Raw genomic sequence first — 24,101 nt, forward strand, 5'->3', positions numbered from 1 at the left:
CCGAAGGACGGCTCCTTGCTCGGGCCCTCCCAGAGCGGGGCTTCGGCTTTGCCTCAATCGGAGGCCCCAAGATGGCGGCAGCGCCGCAGCTCCGGGATGGGCGGAGGGGCCCGGCCTGCGAGGAGGCTGGGACAAACCATCCCCACCCCGGGGGAGAGAGGAATAACGCGGCCCGGGGAAAGGAAGTCCTGCCTGGAAAACCAGGGACCGCCCCCTCGCTCCACCCAAGCGTGGCCCTTCCCACTCCCCTGGGCCGACGGCGCGCTCCACCCGCGGGCACGCCCCCTTCTCCCGCGGCCAATCAGAGGAGCCGGCCGGGAATCGTAGGTTTTATGAATGGGCCGCGCGCCCACCCACCTGCCGCCTAGCCTTCTCTAAAGTGAGGGTCAAGTTTAGAGACCGCTTGCACCTGCGGACGCATAGCCTAATAATCTTCTCATTCTTGCTCTAGAAAATCTGAGTAAACCGCCCAGGGCTTATTACGTAATCCTTCTTGGACGATGAATCTCTGTATTCAACACAAATCACAGGTCAACATTTGTGTGAGGATATGAAAACTCAGTACTGTGCACGTGGTCGTTCGCTCTTTACACAGTTACAAAAATAAATGTAGCCTTTATTACCAAGTAATAAAATAAAAGCCATAATTACCCATAGCACAGGCAGCAGGATGAAGTGATTAAATGAATAGTGTTACAATCTCTGGGAGGAAAACAGTTTTAAGAATTACAGCGCCTGGCATTTTAGTGCTTGAAAATAAAAATCCAAATACGTTTTAGGCTGAACTAGGAATTGGTAGAAGAGAGAAATGGCTTGAATAATGTGTAGGGTTAAGAGGGCCTCAAGGTCTGTAATCGCAGCTCCAGAGGCTAACACAGGAGGATCTATAGTACAAGGTCGGCCTGGACTAGATTAAATCTGTTTCTGGTTTGTTTATTTTTTAAAATGAGGGAACCTAGAAGTTCCCTGGCCAAAGGAGAGCTTCTGATGAAATAATAGAAAAAGGAATAGCAGTAAAAACACAGGAGTGGCCCCTATGGTCTTGTCTTAGATTTTTAGTTAAATCTAAGGATAAAAAAGAGAAGCTAGGAAGGTAGGCATGTGGTCCATGCCAGGATCCCAGCACTCAGGAGGCAGAAGCAGGACAGTCGCCACCAGGCCACTTGAGCCTGAAGGCCCCATCTCAAAAGACAGACACCGAAGCAGCCTCTGCCAGCTGTGTGTGGTGCAGCAATCACCAGCACTTAGGTGGTGAGGGCAGGAGGGTCTCAATTTCAAGGTCATCCTCAGCTACGTTGGGAAGTTCAAAGTTAGCCAGAGCAAGAGACCCTGCCTCAAAACAAACAAACAAAATCAACAACAACAACAAGTATCAAGAAGTAAATAGCTTCCGAGTTACTTTTAGGCACAAGCACACTGGCAATATGGTCCTGTTCCCTGCACCACTGGGCTGCCCAATATAAAACCCTAAGGAACAAAAGGGAACACACACTTGGCAGGTGTGTCCTTCCCGAAGCCAGCATCTGGCTATGAATGCAACCTAACGTATTTGTAGAGGACAAAGTTCCGTCTAAATGTCAAAGGTTAGCTACCCCAGCTAGATTCTGACACTAACCCCAAAGCTCCTCCCAAACCAGAAGCAGAGAAGCAAGCCACGCCCCTTACCATGTTACTTCCTGAAAGGGTACAGGGTGGCTTCCACATAGTAAAATCATCAAACAAAACGTTCTCACAAAGCTACCTTTTTAAAAAGCATGTATAAAATTATACATTTGTACATATACACATTATACTATTACATCTCAAAGAGAAATATAGGACTTTTTTGGGGTACTGTTATATCTTCCAGTTTTTTGACATTCTCTTGGCTCTCCCTGACACTTGGCTATTCTGTCATAAAATCTACTAACTAAGGTCAATGCTCATTTATCCCAGTATGCAGAGTCTATCTACTTGGGTGGCCGTGGAGAGGGGTCTCTGGAAGGTCTGATCCACTGGTTCCGATGGGAGGGAAGACGTGTGACAAGCAGCCAAGCTTTCCAAGACAGCCCAGTGCCCATCCATTAAAACACAGTCAAAGCCCACAGTGCAGCCAGCCAATGTTCCCGAGGGTCCCCAAATCAAGTCACATTGGTTTTTAAAGAATGTACCATGTTTCAGGAGTCAATGGATAAGGGACACTTTGAACAGTGGTGGTTTTCATCTGTAGAAGAAGCTATTTGAACTCTTATAAAGAGAATTTTAGGAGTTAGCAGCCTCCCTGGAGAATTCAGGAAAACCAGTAAGAGAAACTAGTTTTCATCTTCTCATGAAGTTCTTCTCCAGAGCTATTGACGTTCGCTGCAGAGAATGGATGTTGCGCTTCACGCGGTCCTCCAGGGAGGAAGTAGATGCACTTTCCAGCTTCATGCGCCTAGGGAAGAGAAGACAGGTGGACGGGGGGGTGGGGGGGAACGGGGGACACGGGGGAGGACGGGGGACGTTTTTTCAAGTGGTCACCAATGGCAGAATTGGAAGAAACAGGGTTGTCATCAGAAAGCAGCTTTAGACACACAAGTTCTTCTCAGCCCACATAGACAATTTTCAAATGACTCCATCTGGAACCAGGGTTTTTAACTGTCCATAAGGGAAAACTCATCTGTTTTTAGAAAATAAGTCAAGTCTCATTGGACAAAGGTTTTCTGAGCCATAAATTTTTCTTAAAAGGAAAGTCAAAGAATTTCAATGATTTGGGGGGGGGGGGTAATCACTTCTTCTATTTCAAATAAAAACTCTCCCCACTGTCTGGCTAGAAATTGGGAGCAGCATCAAAACTGGCCCATGCTGAGTTCTGGACAAAGATGAGAACACCACCAAGCCCAGGCAGTGGGCCCGGCTGCTACACGGCCTCCAGGAGGTTATGCAGCCGGATCCCCAGGTATGAGCAAGCACTTACTGGATGAATTTGCCAGAGCGAGAGTCTAACTTCTCCAGTCTGCGCTCCCGCTCATCTTCCTTGGCGTGTTTCCTGAGGGTGCTGAGCCTCTCCTCCTCCCTCCACTTTGCATTTTCCATCATCTCCTGCCGTTTCCGCTCCAGTTCCTCTGCCGAGAGTTTTCTGTGGAACACAGAAACCATCCAATTGGCTCTACCCCATCTCCAGCAAAACAAACAAGCAGCACAGCACGCAGGCAGGTCCGCAGGCTCGTGGCTCTCCAAAGAGAAAAAAGGCCCAGTGCCATGCCAGGGTGAGTTTCCTTCCTTTTGATGTCTCAGTCAGGTGATTCCCAGCAAATCATGAAAACTTTCGGTGAAGGATTTCATAATCACTCTCATTAATTTCTAGGATAATTATTTTAACATAGTAAGACTGAGAGCTAACTAGGAACCTAACCTTACATAAAGTGTGTCTTCACTACTAACAACTTACAAAACAAAGGACTGGACCATCCATGGGATTGTTGCTACCTCCTACTACATAAAGGATGCTTAAGAACCTATGCCTGTAACCCTGGCATTAATTGGAAAAAGCAGGCAAATCCCAGGAACTGGTTGGCCATTTAGCCTGGCCAAATCATTGAGCACCAGGCTCAATGAGAGACCTGGCTCTGGGAATAAGAGTGTTGTGGAATATGTGTTTAACTATGTAAAGACGTGTTGCATTTGTTTAACTTTGTAAAGATGTGTTGCATTTATGTTGCAGAATATTTGTTTCAGTAAAGATGTGTTGCAGTTGTTTAATTATGTTGCTGTTTTACCTGTTTTAACATACCTGGTTGGTCTAATAAAAAGTTGAATGGCCAATAGAGAGGGAGAAGGTATAGGCAGGACTTCTGGGCAAGAAGAGTAAGTAGGAGGAGGAATTTAGGCTGGGAAAATAGAAAGAGACACCAGGGAAACACCAGGGGCCAGACAGACAGACAGACACAGAGGAAGCAGGAAAGTAGGACACACAGAATGAAAAAAAGGTAAAAATCCCCGAGGCAAAACATAGATGAATAGAAACAGGTTAAATTAAGTTAAAAGAGCTGGGGGGAAGGGAGCTAGAGAGATAGCTCAGTGGTTAAGAGCACTGCCTACTGTTCTGGAGGATCCGGGTTCAAATTCCCAGCACCCACATGGCAGCTCACAACCGTCTGTCATTCCAGTTCCAAGGGAACTAATACCCATGGGAATACACCAGTGCACATAAAATAAAAATAAATCAAATTAAAAAAAAAAAAAAGCTAATGGGACAAGCCTAAACTAAGGCCAAGCATTCATAATTAATAATAAGTCTCCCTGTCTTTATTTGGGAGCTGGTTGTCGGCCCAGGACCTCCCTGTGTGTGAGGAGGGGTATACACAACACACATATTCATGGACACAACCCAAGAGTATACCACTTTGGGATGAAGCTAGAAGTCAGCAACCTAACTTAATGACCGGCCTCAGAATATAATAGGGGGGGTCTTCTTCACGGCATTCATCCTAAATAAAGTCAGAATAGACATAGGAAGTGACAAACCAGATTAGTCGTCACTTCACAAGGTCAGACATCCAAAGCTGCTGCTCCTAAAAGGGCTATGTTATAGTTTGTACATGGTTTGTGATACAAGATTTTAAAGAGTTCAATTTTTTAAAAAGTGCCCATCCGGAGAAACAAACTGAAATACGAAAACCTGACATTTAGTATGCTCCTGACTTACCTGGTGTATCCGGAAGCATGCCGCCTCTGGTAGACCTCCTTTTTAGGTGATGGGCTATCTCTCTCTTTCCTGTTTACCTTAGAGGCATGCCTGTAATGGACACAGAGGGGACATGCCTTTTAATTTGGGGGATTATTAGTACATCCCTCAACCAATGGAGCTCCCTTAAAAGTATTATCCAGGCTGAGGCCAAAAAGACGGCTCAATAGCACTTGCCGCAAGCCTGATAACCTGAGTTCAAATCTCTGAGAATCCATAAAATTGTTCTCTGACCTCCAGAAGCACACAGTGACACAAATGTGTGTACATTCACGCACAATTTTTTTTTAAAGACTTATTTATTTTGCTGGGCTGTGATAGAGCATGCCTTCAATCACAACACTTGGGAGGCAGAGGCAGGCCTGGTCTACAAGAGCTAGTTCCAGGACAGGCTCCAAAGTTACACAGAGAAACCCTGTCTCAAAAAACAAAAAGCAAACCAAAAAGTTTATTTGAGCCAGGTGGTGGTGGCGTACACCTTTAATCCCAGCACTCGGGAGGTAGAGGCAGGCAGATCTCTGTGAGTTTGAAGCCAGCCTGGTCTACAAGAGCTAGTTCCAGGACAGGCTCCAAAGCTAAAGAGAAAACCTTGTCTCGAAACCACCCCCACTAAAAAAAAGTTTATTTATTTTATGTATGAGTGCTCTATCCGCATATATGCCTTTATACCAGAAGAGGGCATCAGATCCCACTAGAGATGGTTGTGAGCCATCATATAGTTGCTGAGAATTGAACTCAGGACCTCTGGAAGAAGACCAGTGCTCTTAACCACTGAGTCATCTCTCCAGCCCCTATACACACAATTTATTTCAAGTGTAATCTGGGGTCTCGGAGGCTCAGTAGTTAAAATTTCTTGCTAGATAAGTACGAGGACCATAATTGAGTTCCCAGCACCCACATAACAAGCTAGACACAGTTCTCCCAGCACTGGGGGAGGAAACAGGATTTTTGGGAATTGTGAGCTTTCAGCCTTGCCAAAAAAAAAGAAAAAATAAAGAAAGAAAAAAGAAAAGAGAAAAGTGAGCTCTGGGTTTAGGGAGAGACTGCCTCAACGGAATAAGGTAGAGAATGGTGTATGTATACCCACCCATACACGTGTGCACACGCCACACACATACAGCAAAAGTACAACCCAAAGAAGAGGGGAAATAATGCCAGCAATAAAGTCCTACAAATGCGATTTGTTATGATTGCATGTAATTTCAGTGAGGTGCTGGAAAGAGTGAGGAGAGGAGATAAAGCTGAGACTTAGGAACCTGGAAATGATGAACGTCACCCAAAACAAACACCAGCCAGGACCAGGCCCTTAAGGTCACAGATTGTTTCCCAGTAAATTCTCACACTCACGGTTTGCTGGGCCTTGGAGACCGTGATCTTCTGCCCAGGGATCGAGACCGCCTGTCCCGGGACCTCTCTTCCTTGGAGCTCTTCCTGCTGACATGTCTGGGGGGGGAGTGGGAGGAGCTTCTTGAGCGGGAATGGTTCTTCATCCCCCTTTGCTCGGCCATCACAGAGCCCTGCAGCCCCTGGTCACGGTCAGAGTCCCTCACCTATGTCATTAAGGAAGAGATGAGAGCATCCATAGGAAAAGCTAGCTGTTCGAACAGAAATGCAGTACAGCAAGGCAAAGAATGACCAACGAGAGTCTCTAAACTGCCAAGAGCAGGCGCCACGGCTATGCAGCTGCACGAGGTGTAGGGAGGCAGGGCATACCTGAATTCTAGTACTCAGAATGCTAAGGGGAGAGGACTGTAAGTTCAAGGCCAGCTTGTGCTACATTCCGAGACTCTGTCTTAAAAAAAAAAAAAAAAAAGCAAGCTGGGTCATAATGGTATACATATATAGCCCTACCAACTCGGGAGGCAAAGGCATGAAGATCAAGTTTGAGAACAATTTGAACTACATATGGAAATTCTATTCAGAAAGGCCAAGAGTTACCTTCCATGTCTGTAATCCCAACATTCAGGATACAGAAGAATTCAGAATTAAAAAAATTTTTTTTTAATGTGCATTGGTGTTGTGCCATGGGAGTCCTCCCCTAGAACTGGTGCTACAGACAGCTGTGAGCTGCCATGTGGCTGCTGGGAATTGAACCCGGATCCTCTGGAAGAGCAGTCAGTGCTCTTATCCACTAAGCCATCTCTTCAGCCCCGAATTCAGAATTTTTGAGAGTCTGTCTCAAAAAAACAATCAAACAAGCAAACAGGAGCCCAGAGCTTTATGAGTGAACTACGACCTCAGCTCTTGGTTCACTCACTCATTCATTCACTCATTCATTCATTCATTCATTCGCTTGTTTGTTTCCTTTGAGACTATGTAGCCCTGGCTCACATCTTTAATCCCAGCACTTAGGAAGCAGAGTCAGGTAAGTTCCAGGCCAGCCAGGCCTACACAGTCTCAAAGGGAACAAACAAATGAATAAATGAATGAGTGAGTGAGTGAATGAGTGAATGAATGAATGAGTAAACCAAGAGCTGAGGCTGTAGTTCACTCATAAAGCACTGGCTTAGCATAAGCAAGGCCCGGGGTCCATCCCAAGTACCTCACAAAAATTAAAACAGTGAGGGATGTCTTTTGGTCAAGTCATTAAAATGTATGCATTTCATGTCAATTATTTGCAGCTCTTGGCAGGAAGATAAGTGCTCCACTAGTGATTTCTCTACTTAGAGGACTCTCAGAAAGAGGCTCAAGGCTCAAGGATAAGGTTAGGCTTGGTCTCCAGCAGGCCCAGCCTCCACTATCCAAATTGCCCCGCTGTGTGCAGGGCTCAAGAGTGACAAACTGCACGGTCCCATAGTCAGTCCCTTTGAAAAGCCCACATCTCTACCTGTAAGCCATATCCGGGGACTTTGGACAAAACAGGAAAGGAATTTGCCATCTTCTTTTGCGATCTAAGAGATTAAAATACATATGCATTCACTGAAACAGAAAAGGCACGAGTCCAGCCTGACCCGCCGCTGAGAAGCACAGCCTCGCCCCGCCCCGGCTACTACAGTCACTGCTTGGCAGCGCCCTTCTCTATTTAGACTGTCTTCGCCGGAAGACATCAGCGCAGTCAAGTTTTTCCTGTGAAAAGCTGTGGGCAGAGCTCTCAGCCTCAGCGCCTACACATTCTCCTCTCACCTCATGCTGCTATTCCGGGGACTAATCGTGAGTCAGCAGCAACAGAGCCGACTGTCCCTGCGGCAAGATGCAGAATGGGCCCACATGGTCCCATTAATCCATTTTTTAAAAAAGAGGGAGAGAGACTACAGAGAACTCCCTTCAGTTCCGAAGACTCAAACTGATACGAAAGTCTTGTCAGGAGCTCTGGCCTAAGATCTGGGAGGCGAAGGCCAGCCGATCCCAGAGTGCACCAGGAGACACAGACTTAGCATCTCCAAAGAACTCTTAATGCCAGAGGCCAGCTAGGCAGTACTGAGCGCACATGTGCACGCTCCTCACCGAAACCCCAGTGCCTGGCGCTCAGCGCCTCCCTGGGATGGATGAGTGAATGGGCAAGAAGTCCTGCTGCGGGAGGCTGGCACTATCTGCTTACCTGCCCTGGCTATGCTCATCCTCGCTGCTGGAGCGATCACTACTGGAGCTTCTGTGTTTGTGTTTCTTGTGCTTCTTTTTCTTCTCCTTCTTTTTCTTTTTCTCCTTTTTTTCCAGACTCATTTGCAACTGAAATGTCCAGAACACAACCACATGAGATCTCTGAGACCCATATGTACCTGGTGTAGGGAAGGGCTCACACACAAACTGGTCAAGGGCATTGTCAGGGCACCCATGTTGGGCACAGATGCCCCAGACACCCTAAAAATAATTATCTGGTAAGTGAGCAAGGAATCCACATTTTAAAATATTATTATTTTGAGACAAAGTCTCACTGTGTACGCCTGGCAAGCCTGTGACTTACTGATTAACTGCACTTGCCACCAAGCCTGACAAATTGAGTTCAATTCTCAGGACCACTCATATGCCACGGCACAAACACCCATACACAAGTAAATGCAATAAAAGAAAGAAAAAGAAACTGAAGACATGTAGCTTTTTCCCAACCAAAAGGAAATTAATTAAGCTATTAAGTTAAGGAAGCATAAAATCATCCGGAGATAGTATGTAAAAAAACAAAAACTGATAGCCGGGCAGTGGTGGCGCACGTCTTTAATCCCAGCACTTGGGAGGCAGAAGTAGGCAATCACTGTGAGTTCGAGGCCAGCCTGATCTACAAGAGCTAGTTCCAGGACAGCTAGAGGTGTTACACAGAGAAACCCTGTTGTGAAATAAATAAATAAATAAATAAAATTGAGCCAGGTGGTGGCGACGCATGCCTTTAATCCCAGCAGAGGCAGAGGGAAGCATATTCCTGAGTTGGAGGCTAGCCTGGTCTACAGAGTAAATTCCAGGCTGTTAAATAGAGAAACCCTGTCTTGAAAAAAAAAAAAACAATTAAGCCTTGTAATCCTACAACTCAGGTTGAGAAAAGAGGATTATAGTTCCAGACTGGTCTGGGTTACAAAATAAGTCCTGTCTCAAGAACACGGAAAAAGCCGGGCGGTGGTGGCGCACGCCTTTAATCCCAGCACTTGGGAGGCAGAGGCAGGAGGATCTCTGTGAGTTCGAGACCAGCCTGGTCTACAAGAGCTAGTTCCAGGATAGGCTCCAAAAACCACAGAGAAACCCTGTCTCGAAAAAACCAAAAAAAAAAAAAAAAAAGAACACGGAAAAGTAGTTAGAAAAGCCAGGCTACTTCCTTGCCTGAGAGGAAATGGAAAGGGGGCCTGGTGCTAAGAAAGGAGGGGCTAGAGAGAAGGCTCAGCACTTAAGAGCAGGTACTGCTCTTCTAGAGTACCAGGGTTCAATTCCTATCATCCACAGAGTGACTCCCCACCATCCGTAACTCCAGTTCCAGATCTGATGCCCGTTGCCAGCTTCTTCAGGTACCACAACCTCACACAGTACGGACACCCGTGCAGGCACACACACCCCAGCACAGTGCAGACGCCCGTGCAGACAAACATACATTCACACAGTGCAGACGCCTGTGCAGGCACACATACCCAGCACAGTGCAGACGCCCGTGCAGGCAAACATACATTCACACAGTGCAGACGCCCGTGCAGGCACACATACATTCACACAGTGCAGACGCCCATGCAGGCGCACATACATTCACACAGTGCAGACGCCCGTGCAGGCGCACATACCCCAGCCCCATTAGGCACATACTGATGGATGACTTACCAACTCTTTGATTTTCTTCATTTTCACAGGATTGTTCAGTACCTCTCTTTTTTTCTCCTCCTCTTTCTTCCTAAATAGAAGAAAGAATTTAAGTGACTCTTTTGCAAAGGGAATTATGTTTCCTCCTCACCAAATTCTATTTAATAACCCCTTTCAAAACTCATGCACGAGCAAGCCAGAGCTAGAGAGCGAGAACCTGTCTCAAATCAAACGAAACAAAAACTGCACAGACAGAGTTTACACTGACGGTGAATTTGCAGAGAACAGTGGAGAAGCCACAAAGCTCCAGCAAGTACTGAAGAACATGATGTGGGCAGGGACAGTGCAGTGCATGACAGTGAACAGTGAGGTCAATCTGCTTCTCATTTGGCTTCGGCTTCGGCATCAAGGCTTCCCTCATGGTGAAGGAATCGGGTGTGGACCTAGAATTCACTAAGTGCAACATTTCAAAACAACCTTCACCACTTAGCATAAAAACAGCCTCATCATCTGCGAAATAAAGACAACAGGATGGTTCTTCTTTTGAGGAGTGTGTGTGTGTGTGTGTGTGTGTGTGTGTGTGCAAGGACATGTGCACACACACATATAAACATAATGGTTCTTTTTTGGGGGGAGAGTGGGGGTTTGAGACAGGGTTTCTTTGTGCAACAGACAGTCCTCGCTGTCCTAGAATTTGATTTATAGACCAGCCTGGCCTCAAACTCAGAGCTCCACCTGCCTCTGCTGGGATTAAAGGCATGTGCCATCACTGCCTGGCTACAGTGGTTCTTCTTTTGAGAAGTGAGTGTGTGACACTGTGTGTGTGTGTACACATTTGTGCTGGGAACTGGAGAGATGGCTCAGCAGTTAAGAGCACTGGCTCCTTTTCAAGAGGACCTGGGTTCAATTCCCAGCACCCACATAGCAGCTCACAACCGGCTGTAACTCCAGTCTTCTGGCCTCTGTAGGCACCAGACATGCACAAGGTACACAGATACACATGCCCACAAAACACTCACACACAAGAGATACCAAGCAAGTGTTCATGAAGAGCTGGGCATGACAGCGCAGAACTCAACACTCGGAGGCTGAGGGGAGAAGATGCTGAGCCAAGGCTACTGTCTCAATAAATCGCAAAGCCAGGCGTGATGACACGTATTAGAGAGTTCAGTCATCCTTAGCTACAGGGTGGAGGCTAGCCTGAACTACATGAGACCCTGTCTCAAACAAACAGACAAGCAAAAATGGGTAGCAAGATGGCTGTCAGCAAAGTGTTTGCCACATAAGCATAAGAACCTAAACTTCCACCTCCCAGACCAATGTGAAAAAGTTGAGCAAGTCAGGTGTGGCAGCACATGCCTTTAATCCCCAGCATTGGGGCCAACCAAGTCTGCATAGTTAAGACCCTGTCTCAAAGCTGGTAGCAACGGTGCAGAAAGCTGAGCAGCGGCACATGGCCATAATCCTAGTGCTCTGGAGGCAGCAACAGGACGATCCTGGGGCTTGCTGGCCAGTGCAGATGAATCAGCAAGCTCCGTGTTTGGCAAAAGACCTTGTCTTGTCTCAAAAAGTAATGCAGAGCCGGGCGGTGGTGGCGCACGCCTTTAATCCCAGCACTTGGGAGGCAGAGGCAGGCGGATCTCTGTGAGTTAGAGACCAGCCTGGTCTACAGAGCTAGTTCCAGGAGAGGCTCCAAAACCACAGAGAAACCCTGTCTTGAAAAACCAAAAAAAAAAAAAAGTAATGCAGAGAGGATTTGGTAGAGAACTGTTAAATGAACTCCCTGCCAAGCCCAGCTGCTGAGTTCAAATTCCTAGGGCCCACAGGTGGGAGAAGAGACCCAACCCCCAACATTGTCTCTCCACACATATACCATGGCATGTATACACGTGTGCACACACATGCACACTCGTACACATACAAATAAGGTGAGTGATTGAGAAAGGCATTAATATTGACTTCTAGCCTCCACAGACGAGTAAGCATACACATGCACATATATATACTAACCACACTTCACACACACACATCCAGGAATAAACAAATAAAAATAAAAAAGCAAGGAAGGAGGCTGAAGGAGAAAGGAATAAAGAGTCATTTACTGGCTATACATTTGCAGTGGGAATGGTAAGGGAGTAGAGGGTTAAGAGGAAACATTTACCTCATAGTTAACTCTATACCAATTTCCCAAATTTCCAAGGAACAAGCAAATGTTTGTCATCTTGCTTCTACCTCCTTTTTAATTTTAATAATATTTTTATTATCTTTCATTTGTGTGAGTATGCGTGTGTGTGTGTGTGTGTGTATGCGTGTGTGTGTGTGTATGTGTGTGTGTGTACGAGTGTGTGTGCGCAAACCTGCAAGTTCGAGGCACGTAAGTACTGGTGCCCATGGGTGCCAGAGGCTTTGGATTGTCCTGGAGCTGGAGTTACAAACATCTCTAAGTCGCTTGTCATGGGTACTGGGATCCAAACTCAGGTCCTCTGCAGGAGCAATACATGCTCTTAACAGCAGAGGTAACCCCAGCCTTCTACCCCTCTCTTTGTCTTTTTTTTTTTTTTTTTGGTTTTTTCGAGACAGGGTTTCTCTGTGGCTTTGGAGCCTGTCCTGGAACTAGTTCTTGTAGACCAGGCTGGTCTCGAACTCACAGAGATCCGCCTGCCTCTGCCTCCCGAGTGCTGGGTCTACCTCTCTTTTTTATTAAAGGTTAAAGAGAGATGGATAAATCTTGTCTGTATTTTTCCATATCGTCTACATCAGGCATCTTTGCACTGGCCAGAGCACAAATGAAGACAGAGATGTGGAAAATAGAGCCCTCAGGCATCTCTGTAAGAACCTCCTCAGCCCCAGTGGTACCTGATGATAAAGACAGAGATGTGGAAAATAGAGCCCCAGGCATCTCTGTAAGAACCTCCTCAGCCCCAGTGGTACCTGATGATGAAGAGAGGATCTTCCCGGATTTTGCTGGCCATGTCAAGAAGGGAATTGGCACCCGAAGGGGCAAAGATAGAGCCTGGGAGGAGTCCCGTCTCAGAAGAACAGCCTGCTTCCTTCTCCTCCATCTTCTCAAAAACATACTTGTCAATGGGGCGACCCAGCAGGTACTCATCACGGTTCACCATCCCACCAGGACCCTGGTACATCCAATCCAACTTTTCTTCTTTCTTCCTGGCTCAGGAAAAAAAGATATAAATATAGATAACATAGATACAGACAGACAGACACAGACACACACACACACACACACACACACACACACACAGGGAATGGAGACTTCTGTCAAACTCCACACAGAACCTGAGCTGGTGAGCACTGGACTCCCTCTGCAGATACCTACTGTAAGCCAAACACCATTCCCGACTTGGCAGACATGAAGAAATGACGCTTATAAATGAAGAAAGATACTTTTCACAAAGACCAATTAATGAGGAAACACCAGAATCCTCCAGCTAAGGCGTAGATCTCCACTTAGTTACCCAGCCTCCACTCCCAGGCTTATACACTATCCCTTCATGTCAAAGATAACCTAAAACAATCAGCATATCCACCTCAGCATGAACTTCAGCAACCCCACACACAGCTGTCTTCAATGCCTAGCTTTGTGCTGGACACAGGGGCCCCAGAGGTGCTACATGCTTGAGAAGAAAGGAGAAATGACCAGAGATACCTACTAAGTAAATGATGAATGCACTGGGGGAAAAAAAGCCGGGCGGTGGTGGCACACACCTTTAATCCTAGCACTCAGGAGGCAGAGACAGATTGATCTCTGTGAGTTTGAGTCTAGCCTGATCTAGAGAAAGTTACAGGACAGGCTCCAAAGCTATACAGAGAAAGCCTGTCAAAAAAAAAAAAATAACAATAACAACATAAAAGTAAGTGATGCTTTAACACAAAGAGGGGGAGGGGGGCCTAAATGATGTCACAGCATCACGCTTCCATGCTTAACATCATTCCTTTCCTTGTGGGAAGGCAAAAAGGTGTGAAAAATGGAACTTTATGTGATAGACAGCAACAGAATGCTGAACTTCTTTTTTAATTAAATTAATTTTATGTGTATGAGTATGTTACTTGCATATATGTCTGTGCACTGAGTGTCTGGCACACTCAGAGGCCAGAAGAGGGCAATGGATTCCCTGGATATTTTTTTTTTTTTTTTTTGGTTTTTCGAGACAGGGTTTCTCTGTGGTTTTGGAGCCTGTCCTGGAACTAGCTCTTGTAGACCAGGCTGGTCTCGAACTCACAGAGATCCGCCTGCCTCTGCCTCCCAAGTGCTGGGATTAAAGGCGTGCGCCACCACCGCCCGGCCTCCCTGGATATTTTTAATGAAAATAATTTAAACCAATACAAACATGACAGATCCTTTTAATAGCCAAAAAAAGATATAAATGATTTGTTTGGAAAAGTATTAGTCTGTAATTAAGAATTGATTGTGGTTGGACGGTGGTGGCACAAGCCTTTAATCCCAGGACTCAGAAGGCAGAGACAGGTAGATCTCTGTGAGTTCGAGGCCAGCCTGGTCTACAGAGAGAATTCTATGACAGGCTCTAAAGCTACAGAGAAACCTGTCTTGAAAAACAAAAACAAACAAACAAACAAACAAGAGAAAAGAATTTATTGTGATTGCCCACACTGCTGGAGTCAAACGGAAGGTTACACTGAACACTGGGTCCCCGCAGACTGTGGGAGACTGGGAAGGAGAGTGCTCTACAATGGGTACCACAGACCGTGGCTTCCGGGTAACCAAGGCTTTGCTAATTCTCCTGTGCAAGTCAATCGTGGACTAGGAGGGAGTCTGACAGCTGTGAAGACCAGGGCTCCCAGGCAGGGGCTCCAGGCTGGCTGGGGATAGTCTTAACTTCTTATCCCCCTGAATGCAGGGATTACACCTGGCTCGTGCTGCACTAGAGATCAAACCCAGGGCTTGGGGCATGCTAGGTAAACACTCTACTGTTGCAGAGAGTCGCTTGTTTGGTCCCAGCTAGCTTAGACCCGAAATAATCACACAGAAACTCTATTAATTAAATCACTGCTTGGCCCATTAGCTCTAGCTTCCTATTGGCTAACTCTTACATCTTAATTTAACCCATTTCTATTAATCTGTATATCACCACATGGCAGTTACCAAATAAGCTCCTGGGTTTTAATATGCTTTAAAATGTTTATTTACCATTAATGTGTGCGAATAATGGAGAGGGTCATACATGTCACAGTGCGTGTGACAGTCAGAAAGGACATCTTAACATCTGTGTATGTGTGCACCACATGCACACCTGGTTCCTGTGGAGGGCAGAACTGGAACAGGCAGTGTGCGCTGGTTAACACGGATGCTGGGAAGGGAACTCAGGTCCTCGGCAAAGGCACTACAAGTTCTTAACCGCTGAGCCATCTCTCCAGTCCTTAATTATTTTTTAAAGAATTATTTATTCATTATGTATACAGTGTTCTGCCTGCAGGCCAGAAGAGAGCACCAGATCTCGTTAGGGAGGGAGGTTGTGAGCCACCATGTGGTTGCTAGAAATTGAACTCAGGTCCTCTGGAAGAACAGCCAGTGCTCTTAACCTCTGAGCCATCTCTCCAGCCCCAGTCCTTAACTTTTTAAAAATTTTATTTATATGTATGTGCATGAGGTGGAGGGCATGTGCATCCTTTGAACTGGAGGCGTAGGTGATTGTGAGCAAGCACACCAGTGCTGGGAACTGAACCTGGGTCCTCTGCAGGTGCTTTTAACCTTGAGCCATCTCAGCAGAAGTTGTTTGGTTGTGCTGTTTGCTTTTTTTTTTTTTTTTGGCCAGGTTTCATTGTTATCTAGGCTGGCCTCAAAGCAGAGGTGCTCTTGCCTAGGCCTCCAGTTTGCTTTTGTTTGGTTGGCTGTTGTTTTTGGTTTTGAGACAAGGACTCAAAACACAGATTCCCCTTGCCACTTAAAGTCCCTTCTACTCTACAGAAGTTGGCTGAGGAAGGAAGTGCCCCATCTTTATCTATTTAATGCAAGGATCCAAAGCCACTGTCTAGGAACTGCAGCCATGTAACAGTATCAGCAAAGACTAAAGAGATCCTCTATTGCTCTGAGTAGACTACTACTTGCCTAGCATGTTTGAGGACTTGGGTTTGATCCCCAGTTCCAGAAGGATTTGGAGATGCACAACATTACATGTATGAGACGTTCTCTTTGCTCTAAGAGCAGCACAGAGAAGATCACTTGACCCATAATGGAGTTCAACTGGAGAAAGTCAAAGCATATCATTATACAAAGCATTCAAAGCAGCCAAATGGCCAAGTAAATCAACTACAAAAGTGGGGTGGGAGTGGGGAGTCCCTAGCAGCTTGCATGAGGTATTGCAGGGTCGGCAGCCTGCCTTTCTGAGTCCTGAGTCCCGAGTTCTCTTTTGTCTTTTCCTCTGGATGCTGCAGACCTAAGTTTGCCTTCTCCAGCTCTCAGGACTGACTGACCTGTTTTGCAAAGATCCCCTCCCCACCTTAAAGCTGTGTACAGCCCTAAAGCTGACCTCCATGCTGGCTTATCCCAAACAGCATGGCCTTCCCCCTTCTTTTCTTCATTCTCCATCTCCAGGTAACTGGGAGATTTATAGTTTGTCTGCCTTGGTTTTAAACTTGTAATAAACTGTCTGTTCTCAAACTAAAAAAAAAAAAAAAAAAAAAATGAGCATGGTGACAGATGACCTGCAATGTCAACACAGAGGAGCCTGAGCAGGGACCGCGAGTCTGGGCTACAGTGAGACTCATCTGCACTTTTTTGTTGTTGTTTTTGTGTTTTTGAGACAGGGTTTCTCTGCATTGCCCCGGCTGTCCTGGAACTAGTTCTGTAGACCAGGCTGACCTCAAATTCACAGAGATCTACCTGCCTCTGCCTCCTAAGAGCTGGGATTAAAGGCATGTGCCACCACTGCGCGGCCTTGCCTGTACTTTTTTTTTTTTTTAATATTTATTTATTATGTATACAATATTCTGTCCGTGTGTATGCCTGCAGGCCAGAAGAGGGCACCAGACTCCATTACAGATGGTTGTGAGCCACCATGTGGTTGCTGGGAATTGAACTCAGGACCTTTGGAAGAGCAGGCAATGCTCTTAACCTCTGAGCCATCTCTCCAGCCCTTGCCTGTACTTTTTAAAAAATTAAATGTTATGTATTTTGCCTGCATGTATGTGCACCACATGTGTATAGTACCCTCAGAGGCCAGAAGGTGTCAGATGTTCTGGAACTGGAATTACAAGTAATTACAGATGGTTGTGAGCCAGTGTGTGTACTGAAAATCAAACCCAGTCCTCTGCAAGATCTCTTAACCAATGAATCGTCTCAACAGTTCCAAAATAAAAAAAAAATTAAAAAGGTAGCCAGGTCACTAGGTGGTGGCTTGGTCTACAAGAGCTAGTTCCATGACAGGCTCCAAAGCTACAGAGAATCCCTGTCTTAAAAAAACAAAACAAAACAAAACAAAACAATTTCCTTTTCTTTCTTTCTTTTTTCTTTTTTTTTTTTAATATTTATTTATTTATTATGTATACAATGTTCTGTGTGTATGCCTACAGGCCAGAAGAGGGCACCAGACCTCATTACAGATGGTTGTGAGCCACCATGTGGTTGCTGGGAATTGAACTCAGGACCTTTGGAAGAACAGGCAATGCTCTTAACCGCTGAGCCATCTCTCCAGCCCCCTCTTTTTTTTTCTTATTGGTTTTTCAAGACAGGGTTTCTTTGTAGTTTTGGGAGCCTGTCCTGAAAAACTCCCTCTGTAGACTAGGCTGGTCTTGAACTCAGAGATCTGCCTGTCTCTGCCTCAGGAGTGCTGGGATTAAAGGCATGCACCACCACAACATGGCTGATTTTGTTTTTTTCAAGACAAGGTTTCTTTGCATAGCCTTGGCTATCCTGAAACTTACTCTGTAGACCAGGCTGGCCTTAAACTCAGAGATCTGTCTGCCTCTCCCTCCCAAGTGCTGGGATTAAGGGCATGCACCATCACCATCCTGCTAAATCATTTTCTTGTTCTATTTTTGTATTAATGCCTGTCTTGTTTTATTTTTGTGTTCTTATGCTCTCATCATGGCAGGGAAATTAGGACTGCAGGGCTAACTCAGCTAGGCACACCACATCCACAGTCAAGCACTCAGCTTGCTGAATCGGATCAACAGCGCAGAAATAATTCTGCCCACATCAAGGTAAGTCTTCCCATCTTAACTAACAAAATCAAGATAACCCCCACAGTTGTGCCCAGAGGCCCATCTTAGGGGATTCTGTATTCTGTCAAATTTCACAATTAACAGTTACCATCACCATTCCCTAAATACATTGTATTTAATTTAAAAGCTCCATAAAATCTCATTCACTGTAAAACATCAGAACCTCCCTATGCATTTCCTGAAAAAATAGGACTTTCCCCTACTTAAGAGGCCACGATGTCCATGTACTGAAACTAGGTCTCACTCACAACTGTGGATGTAACAAATCCTTCTGCCATGAAAGGAAGGAAAACCCTATACTATCCCATGATGGAGGTGGGTCTTGTATCTGTCTGTTGCTTTCATTGATTAATTAATAAAGAAACTGCCTAGGCCCATTTGATAGGCCAACCTATCAAATAGGTGGGTGGAGTAAACAGAACAGAATGCTGGGAGAAAGAAGCCAAGTTAGTGAGTCGCCATGATTTTTCCACTCTAGACAGACGCAGGTTAAGATCTTTCCTGGTAAGCTAGCTCGTGGTGCTATACAGAATATTAGAAATGGGTTAGATCAATATGTAAGAGCTAGCCAATAAGAGGCTGGAACTAATGGGCCAGGCAGTGTTTAAAAGAATACAGTTTCCGTGTAATTATTTCGGGTAAAGCTAGCCGGGTGGCGGTGGGAAGCAGCCCCGCCGCTCTTATTACTACAGAGTGGCACCCAACGGATCCCATGGTGAAAGTAAGCCACATTTCACCCTGAAGGCTTGCCCATGAAACACGAACAAGGGGAGCAGTAGAGTTGACTTGACTTCAATCTTTCTACTGTTTCTGTATCATTCTGACTTAGGAATGCACTATAGAGTGCATTTTATGCTTTGTATTTTCTCGACATATACTCTCCCCCTTTATTTCACGAGATGAGTAGGGTAATTATCTACTATTACCCCAATTGTATAAGGAAGTGACCAAAGGTAAAAATCGGCAAGACTGTCTACAGCCACAGCAAGGCTTTTATTGACAGATGCCCTATCTACTTATTCCCACTAACCTCACTGCCCCCAAGAACATGTGCTTGCAATACACTCACAGAGGCCTCGGGCAGCATGAAGACAGAGAGTCTTAGTCATAACCACCATTATTTGTCAACCATCTAGTGGGAGCACGGCCTGCACTAAGTTGGTTACCTGTTTCCGCATCTGGTCCTCAACAACCCTTACAGACTCAAGTACCGAGATATCCAAGGCTCCCAAACCTTCTCTCAGGCACACAACGTAAGCCACGCAAAGCCAATCTTAGAATTGAGTTGGTCAGGCTCCAAAACCCACATGCAGAATCACTTAACCACTCTGTAGCTCCTGCATCAGGCATGCATCGAACACCCAGCTCCGCACTTACTTGACAGCCCCAACATCCTCAGCGTAGCGCTGCATCTCTTCCCGAGCTCTCTCCTCCCTGAGCTCCCGCTGCAGCTCCTCGATCTTCTTCCGCTCGGCCTCATGCTTCTGCTCTGCCTTCCACACTTTCTCCACATTTCGAAGGGTCTGTGGGTGCCAGCTCTTCTTCAGGTTCTGTGTGAGTGGACGGAGGGAAGAAAGGACTCAGAGGGCGGTAGGCAGAGGGGATAAGGGTTTTCCCACACTGATTAAGACAATCCCCAACAGACAATATCTGCAGGCCAACCCAATGTAGACAACGCTCATTGAGATCCTCTTTCCAGGTTATTTTGGATTATGTCAAGAAGACAGTTAAGATTAACCATATTAACCATCCCACCGTGCCTCACCCACCTTCTCAGGAAGGGAAGGGAAGATGGCAGGTGGGGGATGCAACTCCATGCTAGAGTACTTGCCTAGCATGCATGAGGTTGTCGAAAATGTCTTTAGCTCCACTTGCTATGCTTCAAATGGGAGATGACAATAGGAGAACCGGGGCAAGGAAGAAGAGGTCTACTCTGAAGGGCGACACAGTTCACTGGAGCAGAACGTTCATTGTCTTTTTTAATGTGCATTGGGGTTTTGCCTACACGTATGTCTGTGTGAGGGCATCAGATCTCCCTGGAACTGGAGTTACAGACCGTTCTTAGCTGTCATGTGGTGCTGGGAATCGAACTTGGGTCCTCTTGAAGAGCAGCCAGTGCTCTCAACCCTGAGCCATCTCTCCAGCCCCCCAGAACATTCATTCTTATACAAGCATCTTTCTTTCTTTTCTTTTGGTTTTTCGAGACAGCATGTGTGGAGCCCTGGAAGGCCTGCAACTAGTTCTGTAGACCAGGCTGGCCTTGAACTCACAGAGATATGCCTGCCTCTGCCCCCCGGAATGCTGCACCACCATTGACGGCCAGTTCAAACACCTTTCTTTTTATTGAGTACACTTGACTCCTGTGCCTAAACTAGCATGCTTAAAATATACCTGGACCTTGTTCAACTTTCCTTCTCGGGAATTCCCCTTGTCTCTTCCCTGTCCCTTCAGTGAATGCTTCTCCCCTCTCCTCTCACTACTTTGCTTCAAGCTGTAATCGCAGGTTTCCCTGTGGAAGCAGCAGCTAAGGATGGTTATAAGGATGGTGTCTGGGAAGCACTGTACGAGGAAATGGCCTCACATCTACAGTCCCGGTGAGGAGAAAGAACAAAGCATGAATAATTCACTGTGGCCAGAGGTGGCGTAAGAGCTAATGGAGGAGGGTATGAGATAAAGTCAGCTAAGAAGGGAGCTTTTTTGTTGTTTTTTCTAAGAAAGAGTTTCTCTGTGTAGCTTTGGAGCCTGTCCAGGAACTCACAGAGATTCACCCGTCTCTGCCTCCCAAGGGTTGGGATTAAAGGCATGCGTCACCACCACCCGGTCAGATCAAATCTTTTATAGGTATGTGAAGGAACTGAACTTCACCATCTATGGCAGGAAGCAAGAACCGAAAAGATGCAGGCAAGAGCACGTCCAGCTATCATGTGAAGGATGGATGGGAGAGGCACAAAACTGGAGACCGGTTAAGACCAAATGAGACCAAATACACAAGGTATCTTGCAGGTGCAAAGCATGAAGTCCACGAGAACACAGGTGTGTGTGGGCATGCACACATGCGTGCAAGCCAGGACCTTGCTGTCTAGCTCAGGCTACCCTCCAACTCGAGCTCTTACTGACTGTACCTCCCAAGCACTGGAACTAAAGGCATGTACCACCTGCTTGCTTTCTTTGCCCTTAACTGCCTTTCCCCCTTTCCCACGTTGTTCCTTCCTTCTTCCTTCCTACATTCTATCCTTTGAGCAGGACTTTCTTCACCACCACCACCCACACACACACCCTTACTTTGTCCTACAAAAGTCCTCCTTTCCATCCCAGGGCACAGACGACAATCATTTCTGGAGAAAGTTGTAGATGTCACAACTGAAGGAGATTCGAGTGCTAATGGCAGCTTGAGGCTGAATATACAATGTGCAGGACAGTCCCACCACCGCACAATTATCTAGCCCAAACTGCCAATACCTCTGAGGTTAAGAATTTCTAGATTAGGCCTAGAGAGATGGCTCGGTGGTTAAGAGCACTGACTGCTCTTTCAGAGGATCGGGGTTCAATTCCCAGCATCCACGTGGCAGTTCATAAGTGTGTATAAATCTAGTCCCTGGGCAATTTGACACCTTCACACCATTTCATGTAGAAATCCTGTCTCGAAAAGCCCCCCCCCCAAAAAAAAAGGAAATAGGAAAGAAAGAAAAGAAAAAGAATTTCTAGATTAGCACCATCTTGTCAGGGATGACTAGTTTTAGTTGTCAACTTCAATAGAGGAACCGCCTCCACCAGACTGTGGGAATGTTCGTGGGTGCATTTTCTGGATGGCTAATTGATGCAGGAGGGCCCCGCCCACTGTGGGCGGGGCCATCCCTGCGTGGGTGGGCCTGAGCTGTTTAAGGAAGGTAGCTGAGTAAGCCAAGGGAAGCAAGCCAGTAAGCAGCACTCTTTCTCTGTGGCTTTGGAGCCTGTCCTGGAACTAGCTCTGTAGACCAGGCTGGTCTCAAACTCACAGAGATCCGCCTGCCTCTGCCTCCCGAGTGCTGGGATTAAAGGCGTGCGCTACCATCGCCAGGCATCCCTGGCTTCCCTTACGGATGGACTCTAACCTGTAATATGCAATAAGCCCTCTCCTCCGAATGCTGCTTTTGGTTTTATCACGGCATCAGAGAAACAAACCAATACATTGCCCATCAACACAGTTACATGAAGAATACACTAAACTAAACCAACTTTGATGGAGTCCTGGAATTTGATCAAATTAAGGATACCTGGTAAACTCAGCCTAATGGATGGATATCTAAACTAATACATTTATTGATTCAATTAGCTTCACTTTGAGAAGATCGATAGTTTTCTAATCTAGCTCTGTGCTTCGTGGATACTTCCACCTTATTTAAGGTATTAGTTCCCCACAAATGAACTACACAACTTAAAAAAGCAATTGCCACTTAGCCTTTAAATAAAATATATAAATACAGAAGACAGCTGCCTTGTCGCTACAGATCAAAGCAAAGCACTGATGTAGAGGATGAAACAATGATGGACAAGATTTAAAATGGACTCCTCCAAACAGCACAGCTCAGAATCCGGGAGGACCGGAGCCCATCCTTCCACAGTCCAGGTCCACGATACAAGTGTAAACTCCTAGCTAAGAAAAGGGGCTATGTTCCAAGATAACATACACAAAATGAAGTCTGTGTACCAAGATCTGCCTCCTTCCGTACCATGAGTCCAACTCTCCCCATCCCTAACTCAGACTTCCCCGCCTGGAAGCCCCCTGTCCCCCGCCAATCATCAAACACTGACACCAGCAGACATCACTTGGCGCACATCTTCCCAAGTCTCATCCAAGTCCTTCCGTGGTCTTAACCAATGCGTTCTGTCTCCAGGTTTACCACCCCCTTGTGTTGAAAACAAGACCTCATTACCAGGATTACCCACTGCTACCCCCGACTTCCACCTAACCCCTGCCAGTTTCCGTCCCCGACGCCAGTGGGTCTCGGGCCTAAATCCTAACCGCCTAGGCCTCGGGCACTTACCAGGTCTCCGCCTCCCATGACGGTGGAGACGTTTCCTCAGTCCGTGGACCTGAAAGATTCAGCGAAGATGAAGAGGAACGGGTCTCACTTCTGAGACCGCCTCTCAGGACCTAATCCCTAAAGGAACCAGCTGCCCTTTCCCCGCCCGCTCTAGACCGCACTTCCGGGAGTGGCGTCACGTACCTGCGTCAGCGTCTCGGAGCGATGACGTTCGGGTGCTAGCCCTGAATCGACGTGACTAGCTAGAGCTGTGTGTAGTTTCTACCCAGTCTCAGGGCTTAGGTGGTCTCACTTTGGTCGCTTCACGAAACCACCTCGTCTAAGGTCCCCCAACTGCTGAAAAGCCGTAGGAAAGGTTCTGTTGCCTTGGTAACGCATCAGGGCCCTGCTGTAGAAACGCGACTCGGCCAGACGTCGGTGTCCGCCAATTTAGGCCGCCTTCCTAGAGCGCCGCTACACCTGGATTTCCAAACCAACTTTCAAAACTGGGCTTTCGGCCAACTCCCTCAATCCCGGCTTGTTTTATAGACATAGGTACCGTCAAACAAAATTCCAATAGTCAGACGTGATGGCACGCTCCCATCGTTTTCGCGCTTGGGAGGTGGAGACTGGAAGATCAGGAGTTCAAGGCCAGCATTGGCACCAAGTTTGAGGTTATCCTGGTCTAAAACAACCGGTTTCAAAAAGAGAAAAGGCTGCTTGGGCGTGGTGGCATGTGCCTTTAATCCCAGTTCTAGGGAGACAGAGGCCAGCAGATCTTTGTAAATTCAAGGTCAGCCTGGTCTACAGAGTGAGTTCCAGGGTTACATAGAAAAACCCTGTCTTGCCGGGCGGTGGTGGCTCACGCCTTTAATCCCAGCACTTGGGAGGCAGAGGCAGGCGGATCTCTGTGAGTTCGAGACCAGCCTGGTCTACAAGAGCTAGTTCCAGGACAGGCTCCAAAACCACAGAGAAACCCTGTCTCG

The 24,101-nt window shown here is 46.6% G+C and overlaps 1 protein-coding gene across 1 annotated transcript; it reads right to left on the reverse strand.

Annotated features, from left to right (window-relative positions):
* Positions 1 to 640: 640 nt before the first annotated feature.
* Cwc25 (CWC25 spliceosome associated protein homolog) lies at positions 641 to 23,276 on the reverse strand. Its single transcript, XM_057776936.1, has 10 exons — positions 23,137 to 23,276; positions 19,490 to 19,662; positions 12,845 to 13,081; positions 9,935 to 10,004; positions 8,244 to 8,371; positions 7,533 to 7,596; positions 6,053 to 6,255; positions 4,667 to 4,756; positions 2,936 to 3,097; positions 641 to 2,413 (listed from the first exon to the last, which is right to left on the reverse strand). The coding sequence occupies exons 1-10, from the start codon at positions 23,152 to 23,154 to the stop codon at positions 2,299 to 2,301; spliced, it is 1,260 nt and encodes a 419-aa protein (XP_057632919.1). The 5' UTR covers positions 23,155 to 23,276; the 3' UTR covers positions 641 to 2,298.
* Positions 23,277 to 24,101: the final 825 nt, after the last annotated feature.

This window comes from Chionomys nivalis, chromosome 7 (genome assembly GCF_950005125.1).
Source record: "Chionomys nivalis chromosome 7, mChiNiv1.1, whole genome shotgun sequence".
NCBI lineage: Eukaryota > Metazoa > Chordata > Mammalia > Rodentia > Cricetidae > Chionomys > Chionomys nivalis.